The 26,145-nt window shown below is 35.2% G+C and overlaps 1 protein-coding gene across 1 annotated transcript in view; it reads left to right on the forward strand.

Moving 5' to 3' along the window:
* LOC140151020 (WD repeat-containing protein 75-like) overlaps nucleotides 1–11,794 on the forward strand; it is a 36,135-nt gene extending 24,341 nt beyond the window's left edge. The window contains exons 15-17 of the mRNA XM_072173210.1: nucleotides 4,983–5,117; nucleotides 8,714–8,811; nucleotides 11,098–11,794. Of these exons, the coding sequence (XP_072029311.1) occupies nucleotides 4,983–5,117; nucleotides 8,714–8,811; nucleotides 11,098–11,359 (495 nt within the window). The 3' untranslated portion in view covers nucleotides 11,360–11,794. The remainder of the gene's footprint in view (nucleotides 1–4,982; nucleotides 5,118–8,713; nucleotides 8,812–11,097) is intronic.
* The last annotated feature ends 14,351 nt before the right edge of the window (nucleotides 11,795–26,145 follow it).

A 26,145-nucleotide genomic window follows, 5' to 3' on the forward strand; every position in this document is an offset into this window, starting at 1 on the left:
TAAGCGTCCATGCCCCAATAAGCGCCCACCCAGTGTATTTTCAATTTGCTAAAGGGTACCATTATAATGTTGAAGTGACAGATAGATGTTGATACAGTGAAATAGCTAGAAGTCCTGCGTAAACTTGCAATACATTTTCTGCATCAGAAAGCTACTTGAACGTCTCAGGACTCTTTTATTTAGAACATACCTAAATTTGTCTCTAATGAACGCCCCTTATGAAAAATTAGGTAAATGAGGTAAAAAAAAAGCGCCCACCCAAAATGACTTTGTTAAGCACCCTGGGCACTTATTGGAATGAATACGATACATGTATGACCACTTGATCTGTGATTGGGAAAATGTTTCAAAGTTTTAACTTCAATTTCAAAACAATTACAGCTCAATTTTGTGTAAAAAAAGCAAAACAATGTGCATGCAGTGGCTTATAGAGCTATACATACTCTTGGTGTATTAAACCAGTCTACAACTTCTTTGTTCATAGCATTGAGGCACCCACTTTTCAAATTATTATCTTTTAACTGAATTCCACTTGATTGCGGGGGATGTTATGTCTCAGTCCATAGGCATTGCGTGTGTAGATGCTTCAACACCCCTCTCACTCAAATGGAACTGGTGGGTGTGTATAGAATGTCTGTTTACTGGATACACACACCAGTTCCAATTGATTGAGAAGGATGTTAGGTTTCAAACCATCTCACTCAAATGACTGATGTATAAAAATTGAATTGAATTGAATTGAAATATGGAACTAATGGGTGTGTAGAGTTTCTATTTACTGGATACGGTCACCAATTCCTCTTGAGTGGGATAGATGATAGGTTTCACCCCATAGGCATTGTGTATGTTGATGCCACATCACCCTCTCACTCCATTCAAATGGATTGGTGGGTGTAAAAAGTAGCTATTTACAGGATATACCCACCATTTCCACTGGATTGTGAGGGATGATAGGTTTCACCCCATAGAGAGTGTTGTTAGTATGATATGAGCAATGATACTTTAATGTTAATATGATTGTAGCATGTTTAATGTTGAGAGGAGAGAAGAGGATATAGGCTTGGGGCTTGGTTCCCTACTGTCTTTTACAAAGTCTGAGATGCTCATCAGTGACTCATTAGTCGTGTTAGTTGTTTTCTGTAGAATATGCACACTAAGGAAATAGTTCTAGGCCATAGACTAGGGAAATAGTTTTAGGCTATATATGAATCACGCTTAGGAAAATCAAGTTTTGAAGACATTAAATAATACAAATACAACATGGTTTGAGGGAAGTAGTGAAAATTAGTGCCCTGAGGGGTTGTGCAATTGTGTCTAGTTCACAATGCGCAGCAGAGGAGAAGTAGACGAAACTATGCATGCAGTATCAAGGGACAAGCAGTTCACTCCAATGTTTGCTTTACTTAATTTTTGTATCTAATATTTTTTCTCAAATCTGAAGTGTAAATAGAGCTGTATCGTTGATCTGTGACATGACCCAATCTGCGTGCAGGCTGCTGTGGCACATATAATTAGGATTGTGGCTTACTTATACTAGAAATTTCAATTGAATGAACATAGCACGATGATAGCGTACACTGTGCGATGTATGCCAGTGTGTGCACCTGTGCGTGTGTAACATGGAAGGGAATCTAACCATGCCAACGCACTTGTGATTGGTTAGTACTTTGTATGCAAGATTTAAGGCCACAAAATTCATTTTTAGGTCATCCAGTACGTACTGTCATTAATTATTACTTTGAATTATTTTATACCTGAAAGGTATTGATGGAGAAAGGTAAATAATTAGCAAAATAATCCAGTTTGTTGGAAATGATTGGTTGATGCATTCATGTGTCAGGCGACATCGCTCTGGAGTTGGGATTTCTTCATCTCTCAAAAGCAGCATAATTTTTACCTCAGCGATTTATATCGATTGATTGGCTTGATGCTCTGAAAAACGAAGTAAACACTGAGCAAGAATCCCAAGAATCGCTTTTCTGCAAAAGCGATCAAGTATGAATCCAGCTTAAAAATAAATTATTTTTGATGGGGTGTTATACTGCAAAATTGCGATTTGAAGTAAAGTTTGAATTCAAACACATATTTGACCTCGTCATTAGTGCACATGATTGAACCTTGATAAGTGCATTTCAAATACAAAGTTATCTAGACATTATAATAATTTGATCAAGTGAGTCATTTTGTGTCACTGTTTTGTTTTTCTCATGATTGTAGATAAAGTCGATTTGACTTCATTTGATCCATCCAGTTAAATCTAGGTCTGTGAAATTGAGACAGCGACATTTGCAGTAAGTGAATCTAAGAGGAGAAAACAGGTCGTGGGACAGACCACCAAGTTCCTAGCTAGAAATAAGTGATCAGCTTTGGTATTTGTTAATCTAATTTGTAATTTATTGGCTTTACAAATTGGGATGTTCTTTGTGGAAATTGTAAAAACAATAAAAAAGTCATTAAATATGTGACCAAATTGTTAGTGATAATTGTCAAAGGTCTTTTAGAGAAAATTATGGAGACACTTCTTTAGTGGTGGGCAATATCATTGACATTAGCGTTCTTCAGTGGCTGGCGTCAGAAGTGAGTGTTGGGCTACATCGCCAATCAGCCCATCGCTGCTCTCAGTAGCTACAATTTGCATTTACATTTTGTATAATTGTAACATGTATGTGTGATACGAGATAAACTATCAGACTACCACTTGCGTAACAAACTTGATTTTCTACCCTGCAGGACATGGAATTTGTGCATGAGTCTAGACGCATTGATTCAAATGGGATCCATATGTGTGCATATTGGGTGTGAAGATACTACATCCAAAGGCTGAGACGCGATGATAACTTGTATTTATTTCTCAGTGACTCAAAGCTATCCATCACATCACACATCACTTAAAGTGGTACTACACCTCCTGATATATTTTGTGACTGATTTTGCATTTTTCTCAAAAAATAACTACACACTGGTAATAAAAGTTATGTATATTATAGGGGCAAGGAATCCAGTTACTACACTGAAATTTCAGTGATTCAAGACAAGTGGTTCATTATATATTATGTTAAGAAATGAGGTACATACATTCTAGTGGTACCTCTTTTCTTATCATAAATAACGTGCCGCTTGGCTTGAGTCACTGAAGTTCCAGTGTAGTAACTGGATTCCTTGCCCCTATAATATACCAGTGTGTTATTATTTTTTGAGAAAAATGCAAAAATAGTCACAAATTTATCAAGGGGTGTAGTATGTACCACCTTAAACAAAGCTTGTTTCAAAAAATAGGCAATTTTTGGGCTATTCCAGTTGAAATCCATACACCCTTTATAGAAGACACAACCTTAATCTTCTACACAGGGAGTGTGAATTTCAAATGGAGGTACCTGAATGGGTGACTGCATTTGAAATCTACACCCCCTGTTTGAGAGATTAAGGTAATTCCTTTCATCGGGGGTGTATGGATTTCAACTGGAATAATGTGCCTCTGGCAATAGATGATTGAATTGAGATGAAAATAGTCAAATACTTCTCTGTGTATTTCCATGTTTGTTGTCTTAAGAGGAAAAAAGGTCTGTGATACACCCTGTCCCAGATTTTATGCATGTTCATACCTAATTTTGTGCGTAATGTGTCAAGGAAATAAGGAAAGGATTTTGACAGCTCCTGTTTTGGACAGAAGTAGTTTCCCCTGGGTGGAAAGAAAAACAAAGTGTTGCCTTATTTTGTACGGTAAATAGTAGACCGTGACTGTTTTTTGAAAGTCACTAGACCAATTTAACTGACTATTTTCATTTTTTCAAAATGCATGAAATTGTTTCTACCTTGAATGTTAAGTTCAATATCTGCATAAATCAATGTAGTTTTCTCTTACTCTCAGGCTAAAAAAGGTGTTTGTTTGACCTCGACCCCCCCCCCCCTCGCTCGTCAGATCTAGACTGCATCAATTTTTTTAAAATACCTTTGAGGTGTATTGACCTTGACCTATTTTGCTGTGTTACCTAGGTACACATCTTAAGATGGTGTAATCCTATCCTTATTTGAATTGTTTTATCAAAACAAACATTTTGACACCTTTTGTAGCAAAATCGGAGCACTTTGAAGTCTTGACCCATAGAGCCAAGATGTGACCTTTGACCTTAACGGTTATGACTCAAGAACGGTACATCCTAGATAGGTCAAACTATACATTTTCTGAATCTTTGAGACTAGAGGAATAAATTGAAATGTTTTTAACACAATTTGAGCAAGTTTGAAATTTGACCATGTGTAAAATTTCAAAAGCTACTCGATTTCAATTGCTATCAGGCATTTTTGTGTAGCCCATGATGTCAACTACCTATGATAAAAGTGCAGCTCCCCCAGCGGTACCGCCTAACCCCCTGTGCTCACCCACTATAAGTAAAATGAGCATAGAAAGGTAGCTAACTGCTTTTGGGCTTCAGACAATTTGGAATTTTTAGATGTGTGCTCAATTTTAGACATGTAGCTGGCCGAGGTTGGCAGATTTTGTCATGCAGTATTCCAAATTTTGGACATTGGCTATACTGTCAGACTGTGTGGAGTCAAATATTGCATCAGAAAGAAATGACCTGTTGCATTTTAAGATCCATATTTTGGAATACTTGAAACTACGCACAGCTATTATTGTGGGAAAGAGCCAAATAGTTTGTCAGTTGCATACGTACAAGAATAAAAAAAGAAACCAAATAATGTTCTTTGATATTTTTATTAATTCTTTTTTCAGTGTTTTCTTGATACTCCCACTGATACTTTCCCATTTTCTCTCTCTCTCTCTATCCTATTCCGTACCTCATCTTTCCAATATCAAGAATTTTAGGGGCTCAACTAAACTCCTGTGGGTTCCTAGCTGACAGACCTGTATATGCATTAATGTTTCTTTGATTTCTTTTCTTTTTTTTGAGAAAAATGATAGAACTTCTAATGCAAGCTAAGTGTGAATAATGTATCTCTTTAACTTTCCTGTTATCTAGTCTCTGCACACCAATCTACAACCCACGCCGTTCGCCATGTTGCTAGGTAGAGAGCGAGCCAAGGATGATGAGGAAGAGACTGGATTGGACGCTGTCAGGATACAGGGGGCTCTTGGTACAGCAAGTGTGAAGCAGGTAATGTCACTGTAACATTCCAAAATTTGTTATTTTAATTGATCTTATTTTTTCACTTCCATTAAACTACTTTGATATTTACATTTAAAAAAAATTTTTGACCAACTGAGAAATTGTCACTACAAATGGTTGAAAACTGCTAAATCGTACTCAAAATTTTTTTAAAAGCTGAAGTTGATCGAAATTTCAAAAAATAAATAAGCAGGTCCTAGATATGTAATTCTTAAAATTAATAAAAAAAGTTTTACTCAAGAAATGTTTGCCAGGTTTCCCGAAAAATTTGGGTTGAAAAAACTTTTTTTTTTCATTTCCTCCATGGAACTAAGCATTTTTGCCCAAATTTGACCTAACTGATAGATTTGACAAGTCTTTACCATTCTAAATATGTAAATATTTTTATATGCTTTAGACCAACAATTTAGCAGAACTTTATGAGGCTCAAAAGTTTCCATAATTCCAGTGTTAAGACCACCCTTGAAGGCCTCCCATAACTGGTATGGAAGTATGCATGTTAAAAGAAGCAGTTGACTATTTATACATTACAGATTCAACATCTTGAAATTCTGAATGCTCAAATATAAGATTGAATTTAAAAGTACATGTCAAATTCCCTTGGGTTACACCTGGCCTGTAAATCTTCAAGTTTTCTGGGTTTCCTACAATTGTATGGAAAGAAGTTGAAAATTGGAGCAACTATTTATAGCAACATATTTAAATTACCATATTTCCTCGAATAGTCGCCCCCCCTCAAATAAACGTCCCACCACTTTTTTCAATCAAGATGTTTCAAAAATGCTGATATTTCCACGCTATCTTGTGTATTAAGCTTACCAAGTTGCACACATGACTTCGAAAATCCTGATCTGTAATCCGTGAGTGAACCAGAAGTCAGTGTTTCTAGTTCATAGTTCGTCATTTCAGCGTTTTAAGCTTACTGGTACCTAATGATTTTAACAGGAATTATCGTTCTAAAAATGACCTTTAATAAACGCTCCCCCCTCCCCGTTTGGAAAATGCAACGCCCCCGGTGGCATTTATTTGAGGAAATACGGTATTTGTGGTTTATGTTGTGACATGCATTAAACTGGAAGGCTTTTGGATTAGAGGTACATTTTATGACAGGTTTATGTTTAGGATTATGGGTAGGAAATTTAGCAGAAGGAATAAGGTCAGAATGGGCTATGCCTGCTATGCCCCCCTCCCCCAGCAGGAAAGTGTAAAAAAATTGATACGTTAAGGGAAGGGGTATGAACGTTTGGACAGTATTTATTGTGGGACATTAGAGCACATCAGACATATCGAATTGCATTCTGAATACGAAGAATGTCCTTCTGATATTAAATAATTTTGATTTTTGAAATTTGCAATGTAATACACATTTTATGGCAAATCATTAAAAATTGATATTTTTGATATTTAACAGTACTTGAAGTAAACTTTATAAATCTGATGAATTATACTTAAAGTGTATGTAGTTGGGATGAAAAGCCACGATCAATTGAAAATTTGGACCTTTCGTATCAAATTGAAGATATGGATTTTTTTTCCCAAAACACCAACAAAAAAAGGTCTTTTGGGAAAAAATCCATATCTTCAATATAAAAGGTCAAAATTTTCAATTGATCACGGCTTTTCCTCCCACCTACATACACTTTAAGAATATATCATTAGATTTATATAATTTATTTCGAGGACCCTTATATATCAAACATTTGAAAAATATCAAATTTTAATAAAATTTGTATTATATTGTGAATTTCAAAAAATGAAAATTATTTGATATCAGAAAGACATGCTTCGTATTCAGAATGCAATTCGATACGTCTGAGGTGCTCTCATGTCCCACAAAAAATACTGTTGAAACGCCATAAATGCTCATTCTAGATCCCTTAAGCCTGTAAATCAAATACAAAAATGATTTAGATATTGTGATTTTAGCGGACTAAGTAACTGGCAAAATCTTGCTAATAATCCAAGGATGTAATACAGGCTTATGGAGTGTTAATGGACATGTATGTTGTGGAATAACTTAATTATATCAAGTGGATTTGTTTCTTTGATTTGTAAACTTGGTGACTAATTTGTGTGAACAGAAATTAAGCCTGTCCAGCCAAACTAGTTTCTGTACTTTTCTCTTGTAGTCTCTTCCTAGACTGCTGCCCTCATTTGTCAACCTTCTGGATTGACGACTGAGAAATCTACATGTATGTGGAAAAAAAGTGACAGATTTTGCAACAGGATTCCTGTGGCATAGAGATGCGCAGTTGTGTCCAAATTGACCTTTTGACCGAGTTTGTTGTTTTTAGAACGTGATCTTGTCACAACAGCACGGTACAGCGACGCGGTACACGGGTGCAGCTAGTCAGTCGCGCTATAGCGCACAACGGAAGTCACATTGAATATTATCAGAAGTCTGTCACAATATGAACTGAAAGATAATCAGTTGTCACTACGAAGCATAACACAGTACATGCACAGTGTAGACAGCTGATTGGAATTAGTCTAGTCTCTTCCCAGTTATTTCAATGCTGAAACAACTTTGAAATTCAATTTTAGATTTGGAACAACATTAATTCAACTTTGAAATGCCCGAGTATCTTTAGAACTCCCTACCACATCAGTGCCACCGAGAAGCTCCACCTTATTTTTGTAAACTACACCGGTGCTGTCACGAAATAATGATTAATAATATTAAGCACCGGTAATTTTGTAACATTAATTTAATATTGTGGGTTTGCATTAAGAGATTTTGTTAATAAGCATTACATAATTATAATTAATGTGATAGATAAGATGGTGGTTCGGATTAAATAACAATTAGTTATTAGATTGATTAAAGTGATATTGATAAGAAGAATTTTAATTTGTGTTTCATACAGGCTCTATAGATCAAAATGATGAGTATCTGTCAGTTCCTATGCTTGTTGAAAAGTCAGCTTCTTTTCAAATGCAGCATTGGATTCTCTGATCAGTTAGGTGGATCTTTTGTTGAAATTTGGTGAGGCATTGTTTTTTTAGAATCACTGGATGTTGGAAACTGACAAGCACCAATCATTTTGATACAGTCTGTATTTTGTACTCTTTGCCGTTGGAGAAATCCTGTTTGTATTTTTGACAAAATGAGACAACTGGGGAACGATCAACAATGTGTGTGATATTGGGTATGCTGTATAGACCCTTTTCTCAGACATCACCAATCAATCGATATTGGATCCAGCATTCGAGTCATCAGCACCCAAACGCAAAACACTGCGCCGGTGCGCGATCAACTTTTGACCACGCTAGGCGTCCCGCGCGGAATTGCCAGTTCGCCACGGTGTAAAAAGTAAACAAAAATGTGAAACAAAACAAAGATTAATTTTCAAATGGCATGGTGGTTTTTCCGTATCCTTTGTATTTTGTGGTATCAAAACAATCTGAAACAATGGTAACCAGTATACATTTCCCTAAAAAAAAATAGCAAAGTTTGTTGAATGTCATTATTTGCCCTAAATTGATTATGATGATGAACTGTAATTGACTAACCCTATCTGTCTGTACTAATTGCTATGTATGAGTATCATTTCACCCTAGCTAATTATTGTGTTTTACTGCAGATGTTGAGTAGTCCAGCACACACCCTGCCACCTGCTAAGACATTATGCAGTTCCTTCCTGAAGACAATGCTACCACCTGCAGGAGATGCTCACACCAGGTGAGATTCAAATCACTTGATATATATGACACAATCTGGTCCATTGAGGCCAAATGCGGCAATTTGGAATTGAGATAAAGCCAAAAATATGAAGTAAAAAAATAATAAAATAAATATGGAAATTGGCATGATAAAACTTCATAACTTTGGAACCAAGTATGCTAGACCATTGATGTTTTCAGTATAATGATAGCCTAATGTTTGTATAAGGTAATGATTATAGTAACTCAATTTTCAAAATGCCTCCTTGGGCCTCCAATGGCCAGATTGTGACACACGAGTAGTGCTCGGAGAATCTATGTTTTGTTTCCGTACACACATTTTGCAAATTCTGTGTTTTTCTGTGTTTTAAAAAAGACTGTTCCAAATTTTGTTTGATTAGCAATTATAATCTGCACTCAAATTAACCCTCTATGCGTCGAGTACACAATGGCATATGTCAGACATATTCATACGCCAATTTGCCAGGGCCATATATATATATGACATATGGTACAAGACAAAATTTACCAATCAATAAACTACAGTAGGCCTACAGAGTCCCAATCAGGTCACTCAAATCACTGGGCCACTCCAGTAAGTGAATCACTCTGATTGTAGCCAATTCATTTATAAGGAGACAATTAAGTTCCATTTCAGCTGCATTCAAGTAAATATGCTGTCAATTGTAAATGTACATGTAGATCAACTGTAACATTTGGCAATCGCATTTGACATCGACTTATTTGATTTAAAGACATTAATTTTTCAGGATGCAGTTTGATTCCAATAAATGTCAAAATTAAATAAACAATGTTTACACACAATGTTCATGGTCAAACAAATTTGAAACTTTAGCAATTTTATATAAAATTAATTTTGCTAGCAGTAATTAGGTCGCAGACAACTGTCTTCGGCATTTCAATTTCCCCAGACGGCAAATCTTTCAATCTTTCAACGCTGATGAGAAATTTCACACTTTGAGTGTTGTTTGTTTTTGCAGTGCCTCCCAGCTAAGAGATATCACTATATAATGAACCATGATGGTCTCATCCCAGTGGCATAGTTCAATAACCTCAATTAAACAATCATAGTGCAAAAGAAGTTGACCTCAAGTTGTAGAGTATGAGTTTTTGTACCCAAATTGTCAAAGGTCATTCAATGAATGTACAAATGTATTGGGGTTAAAGAACTGTGCCCTGATAGATGAGCATGTTGTGGATCCTAGTGTATCTTACTTTTCATTGGGCTATTCCAGTTCAAATCCACACTCCCCCTGTGGAAGATTTTAGAAATATCTTCCACAGAGGGAGTATGTTTTTCAAATGTAATTGGTCAGAGTTAATCATTTTGAAACCCATACTCCCCCTGTATTATGGCTTTACCTATATCTTTTACAACTGGAGTAAGTATTTCAAATGGAAGTTACCCAATTGCGCATTCTGTTCAAAATTGAGACTCCCTCTGGCAGACTCTAGTTAAATTTTCCACAGGGGTAGTGTGGCTTTTAAATGGAATAGCCAATGCTTGCACAAGTTATAACTGGACTTCCTGACTTAGCACTGATTTCCATCGAGGTTCCTTCCTGATTGAATAATTAGGCGGGAAAAGGTTATGAAATCCAAGTTTGATTTTCTTACTCTCAAACGTATGACTTATCTATGTTGAATTTGCTCTTTAATTACTTAATTTGATTATTTAATATTATTTTCTTGTAATTGACTTTCATAAAAGGGATTGCATCATCATCATAAAGTAAAATGAGTCAGATGCGAAATATATTCAATTTCAACTTTTTGGTTTATAATTTATCTACCCGCTGGAAACTGTACATTCTGCAAGTATCAACATTGAAGCTTATGTTTCTGGGGAACGGTCCCAGCATGTGTGAAGCCATCCTGATTGTTCCAAGGGGCAAGACCCTGGTAACAGAAAAATATGTCTGGTTTGAGGGAAACAGGATCAAAGAAAGGCTGATTTTACACCACATTTGATTTTCATCCTGATTTCTCCCAACACTATCTTCTTTCGTGGTCAGTCTACCCTCCTCCCTGTCTCCAGGTTATGCAGCTTTGTCTCTTGCAAAATCAATATGCAGACTTTGTTTGGCCCTACTAACCCTTTGCATGGTCATTTCAAAAACATTAGAAGTTCACACTGCTTTTGGGGTTTTTCATTTTCTTCTGAGACCAAGCTTTTCCTTCACCTAAAGTGATTCTTCTCTGTTTAGTGCAAAAAACTGCCAATAAGAAATTCTATCCTATTTAATGTATTGGTTTTATGAATACTTGTTTTCCCTACTTGCAGAATGGTCCACTCAGACTCTGAAGATGAACTTGGTGAAAAGGATGAATCTGACAAGTCAGATATGGAGGATGATGCCCATCACACTGAGCATGCTCAATCAATGAACCAATCAGGACAAGTTGTAAAATCACATGACCAAGGATATCAGGTGGAGAATGTGCAGGATATTCATTTGTCAGATGTAGAACTTCATAAGCTGGAAAAGGCAGCAAGAACTGGATTTAAGTGGATGAAGCCAGTTTTCAAAGATGTTCTGTCATAGTACAAAGTGGTTTCTACATAGTGGAATTTGAAAAAGATTAAGCATTATACCAATGTGCCTTGCATGGTTGAAATCTCTTCTTGTATTGCCATTTAACTGTCGCAAAGAAAGGATGAAATTTTAACACCTTGCTATGATCAGCTCGTAATAGGGGAGGATTATTCAGTTTTTGCAACTGCACAAGTCAATTAAGTCCCAACTTATGCCCATGTAAATTAATAAAAGCGCGCATCAGTCATGCAATATGCAAACTGCACTTCGCGAAAGTGCTGTAACCAGCTGTGTGCACGCTATTCTATATTAATCCATGATGTTATGAGTACCGCCTATTACAAGCTGATCAGAGTATAGTTGCCATTACCATGTATGTGTAGGCCATTACATTTTTTGTGGAACATTCCGGAACATTCACAGCTACTACCAAAATAAGAAAATGTACCATTATAATTATGTTATTATAATGAAAAGTCATAATCATGAATTTAAACAGTTTAATTAGTAGTTTAATATCAGTAACGTGCAAAATATCACACACAAAATTAGCACTTTTACAGTGTATGTTTCAAACTAGAGCGATAACCGCACCATAGCTGAACCATGTGGCTTCAGCAGTATATTGTGGTGGGCCTATACCACTGTCACCCGGAGTGCATATAAATTTCAGCTCAATTGGAGCATTTTGAAAAACTTGACCTTTGACCCCTTTATGACCCCTTAATGACCTTAAATGAATTTTTGAAATATTTTTAAATGTTTAGAATGTCATAAGGATCATTGCATTAAAATTTCAGCTCAATTGGAACATTTTGAAAAACTTGACCTTTGACCCCTTTATGACCCCTTAATGACCTTAAATGAATTTTAAAATGTTTTACACATGTTTAGAATGTCATAAGGATCATTGCATTTAAATTTAAGCTCAATCGGAGCATTTTCGGTTAAAATGACCTTTTTGACCCCTGTGACCCCTGGATGACCTCTGACGTTTGGAAATATTGTTATTATATTCTTTATGTTTTCCTCTTTCATATGACACCACTCATGGGGTCATACCTTCGTGGCATTTAGAGATATGTCCATTTCAGACCAAAAGGTTAGTTAGGGACCTAGTAACCTAGTAACATAGACAGTTATAGGCTGATACCATTTCATGGTTCAGCAAAAATGTCATTCTGAGATTTGGTACTGAAACATGGTAAGCATGTTTTATGTCTTCAATAACAAACAAGACAACTTGTAAAAGTGGGAATTTTTGCTTAATATATTTTCTCATATTGCAAGTTTGCAACAGTTTAAAACATTTTTTTTTTCATTTCGTGATTTTAGCATCCTCTTTTTAGGTTATGGTCAATATATCCACAAAAAAAGCTTATTTCCAAAATTTAACTTGATTCAGACATCGACATTGCATTGTATTTTGCATTCAAACATTTGATTACAGTGCCACAGTGGCCAGTGTGATGTAATTTTATCAAGGACCAAATCTGCAAAGTAAGATTATGCACAATAACATTATGTAGTCTAGGTTTCTGATAGTATAAAAATCTCAACTTTTTTTTGAATAAATTGGGGATGAGGCTTTTGAAATCATGAAGTGCCCGTTTAAAATAAATATTTTTTGTACAGTTAGTTAATTTTGGGTAAAGCCTACAAAAAGAGCAGTAGTGAATATAGAGTGTAAATTTCTACTTATATAGTACTCAATGTTTATTTATCACAAACCCCCATATGTGACAGGATCTGGTCCATGGGGGCCAAAGGCGGCAAATTTGAAACTAAGATTAAGGTAAAAATGTGGAGTAAGAAAACAATAAAATACATATGAAAGTAGGCATCAAAAAACTTCATAACTTTAGAATCAAGTATGCTAGACCTTTGGTGTCTTCAGTAAATGATAGCCTATTGTATGTATAATGTAATAATTACAGTAACTCGATTTTCAAAAATGCCTCCTTTGGCCCCTATGGACCAGATTGTGTCACATATTCATTTTTATCATCCCATGCAGAGAAGGATGCAGGTGTAAATTATATAGGACTGAATTGTAATCCTTGACACAGTAAAAATAAAATTGTAGGAAATTAAAGTCATTAGTCAGTTCGGTGGACATTTATCTGTCTTGATGAGATATACAAGGGGTATCAAAAAGTTTTAGAAATCACCCAGAAGTGAAGGAGCTATATCGATGAAACTTTGTCAGTGTAATCACTGGTCCTTATATACATTATGGTCCAAAAATGGTCTCATAAGTATATCTACTTTCTTAACAGGTGGTGCGGTAAGCTCATAACCTTTTCATGATAAGATCCTTCAATTTCTTCACTGTGGCCTCATCATCCCCAAGTGATGGACGTCCGCTTCTTGGATCATCTGTAAGAGACATGTGCCATAGTGCCATACGACGGGCAGTCATCACCATAGACGGGCTTCATTTCATCATAGATTTTCTGGGTATTGTAGGCCTAACTCTTCAAATGCATGAACTAATAATCACGCTGCATTCCTCAATTTTCTCCATCTTGCAGGTTATGCACTTACCACCTATCTAGCGCCTCCTGTAAAGAAAGTAAACATAGCACCACCTGTAAAGAAAGTAAACATACTTATAAAACCATTTTTGGACGATGATGTACATAATTATATAAGGACCAGTGATTACACTGACAAATTTTCATCGATATAACTCCTTCACTTCTGAATGATTTCTAAAACTTTTTGATACCCCCTCGTACAGTCATTTAATTTTGACCTTCAAAACTTATGCCAGCTGATTGATATTTATTCTGAAAGTATATGTTGTGATTAAAAAACATACCTGACCCAGCTGCTGAATTGGGCTTGCAACTTTTTCTTCATATATTTTGTAATATATTGTAATACAGCAGCCTCAAATAAATTGCATATACTGTATTTACTCCATTAAACAGCCGGGGGGTTGCATTTTCGAAAAGGGGGCGTTTATTAGAAGTGTATTTCCATTGAAAAAACTTATGAAATACAAGTTCCTGAATTCCAGTTTGAAATACAACATGGTGGTGCCTATACAGGGACCACATACTATCAGAAAATACTACAAAATTGGGTCTGCAAGTGAATTTTCATACAAGAATGAATGCAATTTATTTAGTTGCAAATATATGAACATTCTACTATAATTTGGCGATGAATTGGATGGAAATGTAAATTACCATAGGAATTGTAGATGGAATTTCATGTTCATGATATACTTTCGATGCTGCTACATGCTATGGCATGGAAACTCCTGCATTGTGGTCGTGTTTTTGTTGAAAAATGATGGGGGTGTTTAATAGAAGGGGGAGTTTCAAATTTGAAACTAAGATTAAGGTAAAAATGTGGAGTAAGAAAACAATAAAATACATATGAAAGTAGGCATCAAAAAACTTCATAACTTTAGAACCAAGTATGCTAGACCTTTGGTGTCTTCAGTAAATGATAGCCTATTGTATGTATAATGTAATAATTACAGTAACTCGATTTTCAAAAATGCCTCCTTTGGCCCCTATGGACCAGATTGTGTCACATATTCATTTTTATCATCCCATGCAGAGAAGGATGCAGGTGTAAATTATATAGGACTGAATTGTAATCCTTGACACAGTAAAAATAAAATTGTAGGAAATTAAAGTCATTAGTCAGTTCGGTGGACATTTATCTGTCTTGATGAGATATACAAGGGGTATCAAAAAGTTTTAGAAATCACCCAGAAGTGAAGGAGCTATATCGATGAAACTTTGTCAGTGTAATCACTGGTCCTTATATACATTATGGTCCAAAAATGGTCTCATAAGTATATCTACTTTCTTAACAGGTGGTGCGGTAAGCTCATAACCTTTTCATGATAAGATCCTTCAATTTCTTCACTGTGGCCTCATCATCCCCAAGTGATGGACGTCCGCTTCTTGGATCATCTGTAAGAGACATGTGCCATAGTGCCATACGACGGGCAGTCATCACTATAGACGGGCTTCATTTCATCATAGATTTTCTGGGTATTGTAGGCCTAACTCTTCAAATGCATGAACTTAATCACGCTGCATTCCTCAATTTTCTCCATCTTGCAGGTTATGCACTTACCACCTATCTAGCACCTCCTGTAAAGAAAGTAAACATAGCACCACCTGTAAAGAAAGTAAACATACTTATAAAACCATTTTTGGACGATGATGTACATAATTATATAAGGACCAGTGATTACACTGACAAATTTTCATCGATATAACTCCTTCACTTCTGAATGATTTCTAAAACTTTTTGATACCCCCTCGTACAGTCATTTAATTTTGACCTTCAAAACTTATGCCAGCTGATTGATATTTATTCTGAAAGTATATGTTGTGATTAAAAAAACATACCTGACCCAGCTGCTGAATTGGGCTTGCAACTTTTTCTTCATATATTTTGTAATATATTGTAATACAGCAGCCTCAAATAAATTGCATATACTGTATTTACTCCATTAAACAGCCGGGGGGTTGCATTTTCGAAAAGGGGGCGTTTATTAGAAGTGTATTTCCATTGAAAAAACTTATGAAATACAAGTTCCTGAATTCCAGTTTGAAATACAACATGGTGGTGCCTATACAGGGACCACATACTATCAGAAAATACTACAAAATTGGGTCTGCAAGTGAATTTTCATACAAGAATGAATGCAATTTATTTAGTTGCAAATATATGAACATTCTACTATAATTTGGCGATGAATTGGATGGAAATGTAAATTACCATAGGAATTGTAGATGGAATTTCATGTTCATGATATACTTTCGATGCTGCTACATGCTATGGCATGGAAACTCCTGCATTGTGGTCGTGTTTTTGTTGAAAAATGATGGGGGTGTTTAATAGAAGGGGGAGTTTAATAGAGTAAATACGGTATGTGATTTGATCAGTCGGGTCAAATCAAAGTAGGAATTTTTATAATCTATTATTAGAAAGTTATTTGAAGTTTGGTCATCATCAAAACAAGGGAATGCATAAGAAATACTGCTGACACATGTTCCCCCATATAACTGTAAACTAGAATTTCCAACTTTTGACTGATTTTACTTGATCACTTCATGTAATGCCATTTATTCCATCGATTTAATTTGGGGTTGCCTTCATACACAAGTAATTCTTTTTTGGATATTGTTTATCTTTTTCCTTGAACTGAACTTTTGGTTTGAAAGCTCTATTTGGTTTCATTTAAGGGGATAAAAATTGAAATATATTTTGTTGGCAAAGTAGCTGTGTGTCACTTTAAAGTTATAATAAGCACACGTAAAGCAAAATACAGGATCCAGAAATGGCACATTCAATACTTAATCAAATATAGAATCTATTGGGTTAAATATGTAAAGTTATGGTAACTTGATACTCCATTATTATTTTTCCTAACCTCCAGTACTAATTGTATTTATGAATTTTAGAACAAACAAGTACCGCTTACATTCTTTCCTGCTGTGGTTGTTTATAACATGATGAAATACAAAAATATTTTTTTGAACTGATAAAATCATGCAGTAATATAGCACAATTATATTTATGATATATAATACATGTAGCTAATAGGTTCTGGCCCTGGAATATGCAGGGGTGTGGTTCTTCAGGATTTTTTCTGATTTCAGGATTTTTTGTGGCCAAAATTTACACAATAATTTTTTGATTTTGATTTTCAGTCTGTTTGTGGGTATTTTAGTCCAATTACATGCTGTTTTTCAGGATTTTCTACCACTTTCAGGATATTTCTAGATTTGAACCACCCCCCTGAATATGGCAAGTATTGGCCGAGTGATTTCATTTGCAGGTCATTCAGTGAGTTTACAGGCCTATTGGTCTATTCCACACTCCCTGTGGAAGATTTTGGAATATCTTCCACAGGGGGAATATGAACTTCAAACGGAATGAACATATTACACTTGTTTTCAGAGAAGAACGGCAGTCTCTTGCCCAGATTGACGCGAGTGCCCTGTTAATGAGCGACATATGCGAAGCTTTGTGTTCCCTACAAGCGCACCGATCTACGCCGACCAACGTGATCAACTAATAAGATAATTGGTCTGTTGTTATGATTGTCAGACGATTGAATCAGCCAATCAAAACCCCACTTCAGTGTTTACGCTATGCATGCTCTCGAAATGTAAATAACTGCCGTTTTTCCCTGCCACAAACTGTAGGCAGCTATATTTTGAAGTTGATGTAACCTCTGATAAAGATTTAACCTGAATCTTCCACAGAGGGAGAGTGAGTCTCAAATAGAGTTATGTAATATGCTAATTCCATTTGAAATTCATACTCCCCTGTGGAAGATGTTTCGAAAATCTTCCGCAGGGGGTATAGGCTTTAAATGGATTAGCCCATTAGGGTTAAAGAACTGAATGCATGCCTTGATAGATTTGGAATGCATTCAGTCGGTTGGCATGACGTCACTAGCGATGGATCATTTCATCCCATTGGTTGTTTTTGCCGGGATTCAGCTGTTCCATCTCACGCCCTCGGACATGAAGGGACACTTAATGTTGCACTTAATGGGGGAAATCACAAAACATGTCATAAAATAAATACCTCTTGGTGAAACAATTCAAAAAGTTCGATTTCTAATCAGGAGAATAAAACTCCCATTAATTACAAAATGAAAAGCAAATTGTTGTCTTATATGTGGAGAAAATTGGCTGGAACTGAAAGGCTCTGAACAAACCAATAGAGATATATCGTGAGGGTGTCCCCTTTGACAGACATGAGAAATGGGTAAGTGGAACAACCCCGACCGAGAGAATATGACTTCTGGTTCAATGATCCATTCCAAGAGATTATGTGATCCGTTCCTATGAAAGACAGAGATTGTCGGCAAATCTACCTTTGTGGTAAAGGTATTAACAGAAACAATTTCTGAAATTTAGGTTTTTTATTTTTGAACATGGGACCCTTATCAAATTACAATAAAATGGAGGATAATTGAATCAAGTTTGCCAATTGATTTGTGTTTATGTCATTGAGTGTTGGAAAAGTCACTCTCAGAAATGTTTTTTACACTCGTGTGTAAGATACCCTTGACAAAAAGTAGTAGGCATAAGTTTTTTTCAAATTGTGAAAATGTTTTATTCCGAAAAGAGCATTAATCTAAAAATGGTATAAGGGTTATTACTCTGAAAGATTTTTTTATTCCAAAGTGGCATTGGTCTATGTTATATGTTAAAACCCTTCTGAATGGTATTTTTGGAGAAACAATCCTTGTCCTTTGGAGCAGAAACCTTTAGAACAAAGTACTTGAGAGCAAAAACCATTTGAAACAAAAACGCTTTGGAATGTAAACCTGCACTGGATAATGTGACCTAATTATCTAAATGGAACATGATGGGTTGTAATGTGCACCTTGCACAGTGATGTCAAAGAAGTCTACTATAGATACCTCGGCTAAAAATACAAAAAATACAGTTTCAGGTGAACTAGGTTGGGTCAGACATTGGGCCATTCCATTTAAAATCCACACTCCCCCTGTGGAAGATTTAGCTAAAGTCTTCCACAGGGGGAGTATGAGTTTCGAATAGAATAGACAATTAGGTAACTTCCATATGAAATACAGTTGTGGATGATATAGGTAAAGCCATAATATGATAATACAGGGGGAGTACAGGTTTCAAAATGATAAATAACCCTCACCAATTACATTTGAAAATCATACTCCCCCTGTGGTAGATATATCCAACATCTTCCACAGGAGTAGTGTGCATTTTAACTGGGACAGCCCATTATGTGGTCATTTGTTGTAATTGGGACCAATTTCTGTACAGCTGTGCAGCTGGGTAGCCATCCATCTACCTATTTTGAAACCAAAGTGACATGGCAGTTTTGTGATGAGAAGAGAACAGGTAGAAACAGAAGTTTCACATCAGTACATGACATTGCCATAGTGATGGGATGTAGACTCAGGCCTGGAATTTCACAACAGGATATTATATCTATTTCTCCTAAGCCTAGTAATCTAGATATTCCTAAGGACCTACATTAATGTATGATCTACCCCACCTTTCGTCGCACTTTTTACCTGTGCAGATGACATAAAATTTCTTTCTCATATGTGACACGATCAAGGCACATGTCGGCAATTTTCAATTAGAAGTTTTTTACATTGTTTTGTGGCAGTTTAAGAATGCTACATGTTGATGCAAACTCCATCAAAATCGAGTTGTGAGCAATTTATCAGTGGCTGAAAACAATATAAAAAACAAAATAATTTGAATACTGTTTTTGCCAATATCTCAAAAACAATATTAGCGACGTCCGACTCATTCCTCTTGATCATGTCACATATTAAGATTTTCTAATTTTAAACTGAGGAGGATGATTTGATCAACAACTTCATCCCCTCTTTTTCAAAAGGGAGATTTTGTTCAGTGGAAAAGTACGTATTTTTCTTATACACCTGTGTGAAATATTACAGCTTAAAGAGGAAGCCCCAACAGTTCGTCTGGGGTGAACCAAACCTACCTGGTTATCAAATTAGTGACAAAGTTACCTCTAAATTTGACAGGTGCTAATTGATGTTTTAATGTTATTGCATCAATTAGCACCTGTCAAATGTAGAGATAACCTTGTCACTGATTAATTGGATAACCAGGCAGGTTTGGTTCATCTCAGAAGAACTACTAAAGTGAAGCTTCCCCTTTAAAGATATTTTGTGTGGATTTTGTAAGCCAAAATGTGTTTAAATTGGATTAACCCACTTATTTATTTACACAGTATTCTGTTGGCCTTTAAAGGCACATTTTGGCACTGGTATCAAAAGGGATTGGAATACTTGCATGCAACATGATAGGTGGGGGTCAAGATCATTCAACCTAAGTGGAAATAGCATATGTTGAATTCATATCAGGACGTCCTCCTTTAAACCTGCCAAAGGCAATTTGGGAGGGTAACAAAAAATTGATAACTTTCTCAGTACATTTTTTTACTCATGTGGAGAAAGTAAAATAAAAAAGGGTTGTTTCACAAACATACAGCTACATGCCATGTATCTTTTGTTGTTTTGTTAGCAGGGTATACGTTGGATATCCTTTTCTTATATATTGGCCTACTTTTTTCCCCGAAGACATACTTTTACTTTTGATAAGTGTTTAGTTTTGTGTCTTGTTCACAAACCAATATTGAAATCAACCAAATGGATTAAAGCATGGACTAAAGAGATACAGACAAACTCCAAACAGTCAAAGTCTCAGCATCACCTGATAATGAGGGCTGATCGTTCCATGAAATGCGACAGGCAAATCTGTGACCCACGTACAGCATATTTTAACGTCTTTGGGGTAAACGCGAAGACACGCAATGCTCTATTACGTATATGCAAAGGCACACAATGCTGGCGTGATTGTTAGACACAGCACAATTGAACAATCAGCCCTCATGAATATGCGTGAATTCACAGCATACAATGCACAGAGACTTTGGCTGTCGGAAAAAAAAAAGTCTGTATTAGTCTATGATTGACATGCTTTCAAAAGTAGTTAAGTACTTTGACTTATTTTTGTTTAATGTATTTGTAAATTTTTGTAAATTCAGGTTTCTAGTGCACCAGTTATTTTTATTCCTCAGTGAACCTTGTTCAGGATTGATGGCCTATGATTGTATACTTTATATTAAATTAAGTCATCTAGCCTAATGTAATAATTGCATTACACGCTTTACAGCCAAAATTAGTCCCCTTCCCATCACAATCTATATCTGTATACTCAAATCATATGTAAGGAGTGTTCAATATGTATTCTATTTGTCCAGTATTTTTACCACTTTTTTGTTTAAAAAAACAATAGAAAAACAAAAAAAATACTATGAGTTAAGCAAATATCATATTAGGCTAATGATGTAACTCTTCTCTGAATACGTAATGTTATAAGGGAACAAACTTGGGAGCAGTTGAGATTTTACACATAAAATCAGACTTTTTTATTGGTACATTGTATTTATAATATATAAGTTTTTTTTATCCATGATTTTGGGCAAATTTGGTAATAACACTACAGTACATTAGTTCAAATGTGCCTACAGATGTGATGTCCAAAAACGTTGTAAAATTCATAGGAATTTCATTGTTTTCAATACCATGAAAACAATTCTAATTTAATAATTACAATACCAAGTTTGATGGAATTTGTAGCATATTGTAATCAAAAGAACAATAAAATGAAAGAATGAAACATGATTTTTTTCTTAAAGGGGGTAACCATATTGGTTTTGGATATGGATTGTCTTTGAAATTACATAGTTAACAAATATCGTCCCCTTATTAATGCAGCTTTGTGAAAAAACGAGAACAATTTCAGCGTAAATGTGAGTAAATAGCAAAATTTGCAATCCAATACCTTGGTATGGGTGAACTGCATTCTGGGCAGGCAAGCAACAATATGTGCCGTAATTCCCGTTTGTCATGTGCCATGCGTGTGTGTGGTTGCACTGACAACCAAGCTCCACCAGGTCCATGTTCCGATACCAAGTTGTGACAATAGTTTTCATATACCACTCCCCACAACCATTTTTTTCATGTTTGTCTTTATATCGTTCATGATAGATTTTTGTGTATAAATTATGGCATAATGGACGACAAATGCCCGTATTAAACGGATAATTTTCATTTTAAAATCTTTTTCGTACCGATTCAGAAAAAAGGAAACAAAATATATTTCCCCTTGCAATATGTACATTTCAAATGAATGTAAAAAAGTTTGGGTTAAAAATGGAGAGGAAAAAGAAACCTGCCGCTACCGGGTATTGAACCGGGTACCTCTTGCATAAAAACGCAACACGCTAACCAACTGCACCACGTAACCCGCTACACCCATTTTGTAATTTTAGAGCTTTATACTACCGTCGTCGATCTGAAGTCTCCTCGGCAGTTAGTGTGGTTCGCTCTTTTCACACAGTGTGAATAACGCGAAACCAAATTAGCTGTTGAGGAGACTATAATTATCTACGATAAGCCTGCCCAGAATTCCAGAAATTGGTAGCCACCAAGGAAGCTATTTTGGCATGAATTCTCCGATTTCTCCGGAAATACATCGACTAGGAGCGTCAAATTTCAGGATAGCTATGAGAAAAATATTATCTATTTTATGTTACCAAAAACTCATTAACAATGACAAAAATGGGGGGGGGGGGTGATGTTGTTGATCAGGTTACGGACCTTTAATTATGAGAAAGCTGTTTCACACAAGTCGCTGCATAGGTCCTACATAAAATATGACAGGCAATGAAAAAAATCACTGAGCATCCAGGATCCGAACCTGGAAATTCAAATGATTTTTCCCTTCAGCAAGTGATGCATTTTGCTTGATTGATTTATATTATAAACATCCAAAGATAAAGGTTCTAACATTGAAGATTTCTGTCTTCAATGAAAATGAAGGAAACTACATGTATTCCTATGTAAGGAAACGGACAATGCGTTATACAAGTTAGACTGTCACGGTTAGATATCCCCAAGGCTTCATTATAAGCAGTGCCAACTTGATGTGGGGAAGGATAACGTAAGTTATATCCTGGTGCTTACATTAAAGGTGCTAGAAAATTAATATAACTAGAGCTAAAAATTGTGTTTGTAGAGAAATTTTCCCAACAAGTCCAGTCATATTTTGTTTTTCCTTAAAACAAGGGTGCAAATAAGTAGAAGCTAGTAATGTAAATCAATTTTGAATCCATTTTACTGATGTGCGCCTAGTGGTACCCAACATTGATCAGTGGGGAAGAGCAGGATTGGGAATTTAGGAAAGGGTTTAGGCTTAATAATACCAAAGAAAATGCAATTTCAGCACATTAAGGGATCTAAAATGAGCGTTTATTGTGTTTCGACAGTATTTTTTGTGGGACATGAGAGCACCTGAGACCTATCGAATTGCATTCTGAATACGAAGCATGTCTTTCTAATATCAAATAATTTTCATTTTTTGAAAATCACAATATAATACAAATTTTATGACAAATTATAAAAAATTGATATTTTTCAAATTTTGATATATAACAGTCCTCGATAATTATATAAATCTAATGATATATTCTTAAAGTGTATGTAGCAGGGAGGAATGCCGATGGTCAATTGAAAATTTTGACCTTTCATATTGAAGATATGGATTTTTTCCCAAAAGACCTAATTTTTTTGGGTGTTTTAGGAAAAAAAATCCATATCTTCAATACGAAAGGTCAACATTTTCAATTGATCGTCGGCTTTTCATCCCACCTACATACACATTAAGTATAAATCATCAGATTTATAAAGTTTACTTCAAGTACTGTTAAATATCAAAATATCAATTTTAATGATTTGCCATAAAATGTGTATTAAATTGCTAATTTCAAAAAATCAAAATTATTTGATATCAGAATGACTTTCTTCGTATTCAGAATGCAATTCGATATGTCTGATGTGCTCTAATGTCCCTAAATAAATACTGTCCAAACGTTCATACCCCAGCCCTTAAAAAAATAACAAAAATAAGATGAGTTACGTAGTACACTTAGCTTGAAAAGTCTCTTGTTGTCATGAACATATGAAGCTCAGTACGAAAGGTACACTTTTTATACAGTATTAGTTGATATTTTTGTTATAAAAAGTCAGTGCAGTTTGAGAGGTAATTTAGCATCAAAAACATGGTTTGTCATAAACATCAAAACCAGATTTATAAAAATTCCCAATGAACCAAGAAACAGAAGCCACTTGTGACAAGAAATGGCTTCTGAATCCAAATGTCTCATTTTAAACCCAATGAATGCCACTATTTTGCTGTCTACCTCAATGAAAGCGGAGGTGTATATCTATGTTCCTTTGTAGAAAACAGACAACATGTTATACAAGTTGCATTGTCATGGTTTGATATCCCCAAGGCTTTATTGAAACTCTTGCCAACTTGATGTATGTTTCTGAGTACAATAATACAAAAGTCATGTCCTTATAAAAAATAATAAGATAACTTAAGGGATCTGGAATGAGCATTTTGAGCGTTTCGACAGTATTTTTTGTGGGACATGAGAGCACATCAGACATATCGAATTGCATTCTGAATACGAAGAATGTCTTTAAATTTTGATATCAAATAATTTTTGAAATTCACGATATACAAATTATGACAAATTATTAAAATTTGATATTTTTCACATTTTTGAGATATAGCAGTCCTCGAAGTAAATTTGATAAATTTAATGATATATTCTTAAAGTGTATGTAGCTGGGAGGAAAAGCCGACGATCAATTGAAATTTTGACCTTTCATATTGAAGATGTGGATTTTTTTCCCCAAAAGACCTAATTTTTGGTGTGTTTTGGGAAAAAAAATCCATATCTTCAATACGAAAGGTCAAAATTTTCAATTGATCGTCTGCTTTTCATCCCACCTACATACACTTTAAGTGTAAATCATCAGATTTATAAAGTTTACTTGAGTACTGTTAAATATCAAAAATATCAATTTTAATGATTTGCCATAAAATGTGTATTACATTGCAATTTCAAAAAATCAAAATTATTTGATATCAGAAGGACATTCTTCAGTATTCAAAATGCAATTCGATATGTCTGATGTGCTCTAATGTCCCACAATAAATACTGTCCAAACGTTCATTCCCCATCCCTTAAAGATGTAGCATACCTGAGGAAGGGAATTGCATGTCAGTTAACAGTTGAGGCGAGGTTGGAATATAGCCAAGGAAATTCTTGTGAAAATGCATTATGACATTCAATTTGAATGATCCAATACTTTTTTGAGATTTGTCTAGTTAAAGAATGAACAACTTTGAACAAGTTGAAGATTAAAGCTATATTGTAATATTTGCTGAGGAAGATGCCATGATATTTTTCAAAATTCAGTTTTTTACAGGATTGTAAACTAACATATTCTACACAAAATTTGAGACTGTAGTTTAGTCAAAATTCTGAGTATTTTGAATAATACGTCTGAACAAGACGTTTAATTATTATGATACAAGTATAAGTTGAACGTGTACACGATGGTCATAACACAGTATGTACATGATGTTTATGGAAATGTTACAATATGACTTTTAAGTGTATCTTTACTGCTTACAAACTTAAGAATTTAGAGGGTATAGAGCAGGCCTTCTCAACTAGTTTATACAAAGTGCCAACTGGAAAATTTCATCTTAAAGGACTTTGTGAGTTGGAGCATGCTCATAGCGAGTATGGTGCAGTGGTGAAGCTTTATCGGGGGTCCAGGGGGCAGCGCCACAGGAAGCTCCTGGATTGTAAGGTTTTTTAAAGGCCCAGATTGGGTATTTTCACCCTTTTTTGTCCAAGATTTATGTGAAAACAATATTAAAATTACCGTGCGCCACTTCGACTCACTCCTCTATTGTTGAGGACATCATATGATAATGAAGTGCTCCTCCTTAATTGTAAATATTTCACACTTATGATTTAAGAGCTTGTTCTGTGGAATTGATAACCATATACTCAAAATAACTTGATTTGTTTACCATACTTGATTCTTAGAGTGCTCTCCATGCCCTTTGAATGAGCTCATTATATTTTGACATTTTTAGAAGCTGTGCCTGTGTTTTAACAGATGAGGAAACAGAAATTTCACCTTTATTAAAAAATAACATACCTAAATCATCCTTAAAAGAGGTCCTTAAAAGAGGTATTATCGGGGGTATTATAATTGCACAGAAATCCACAAAATTCTACCTCAAAGCTATTGTATTTCCCCATGACTTATGAATTATTTCGTAAGTGTCACTGATTTATGTGTAATAAAATATTTTTTTCATGGTGTTCTATGTTACACC

This window comes from Amphiura filiformis, chromosome 4 (assembly GCF_039555335.1).
Source record: "Amphiura filiformis chromosome 4, Afil_fr2py, whole genome shotgun sequence".
Classification (NCBI taxonomy): Eukaryota; Metazoa; Echinodermata; class Ophiuroidea; order Amphilepidida; family Amphiuridae; genus Amphiura; species Amphiura filiformis.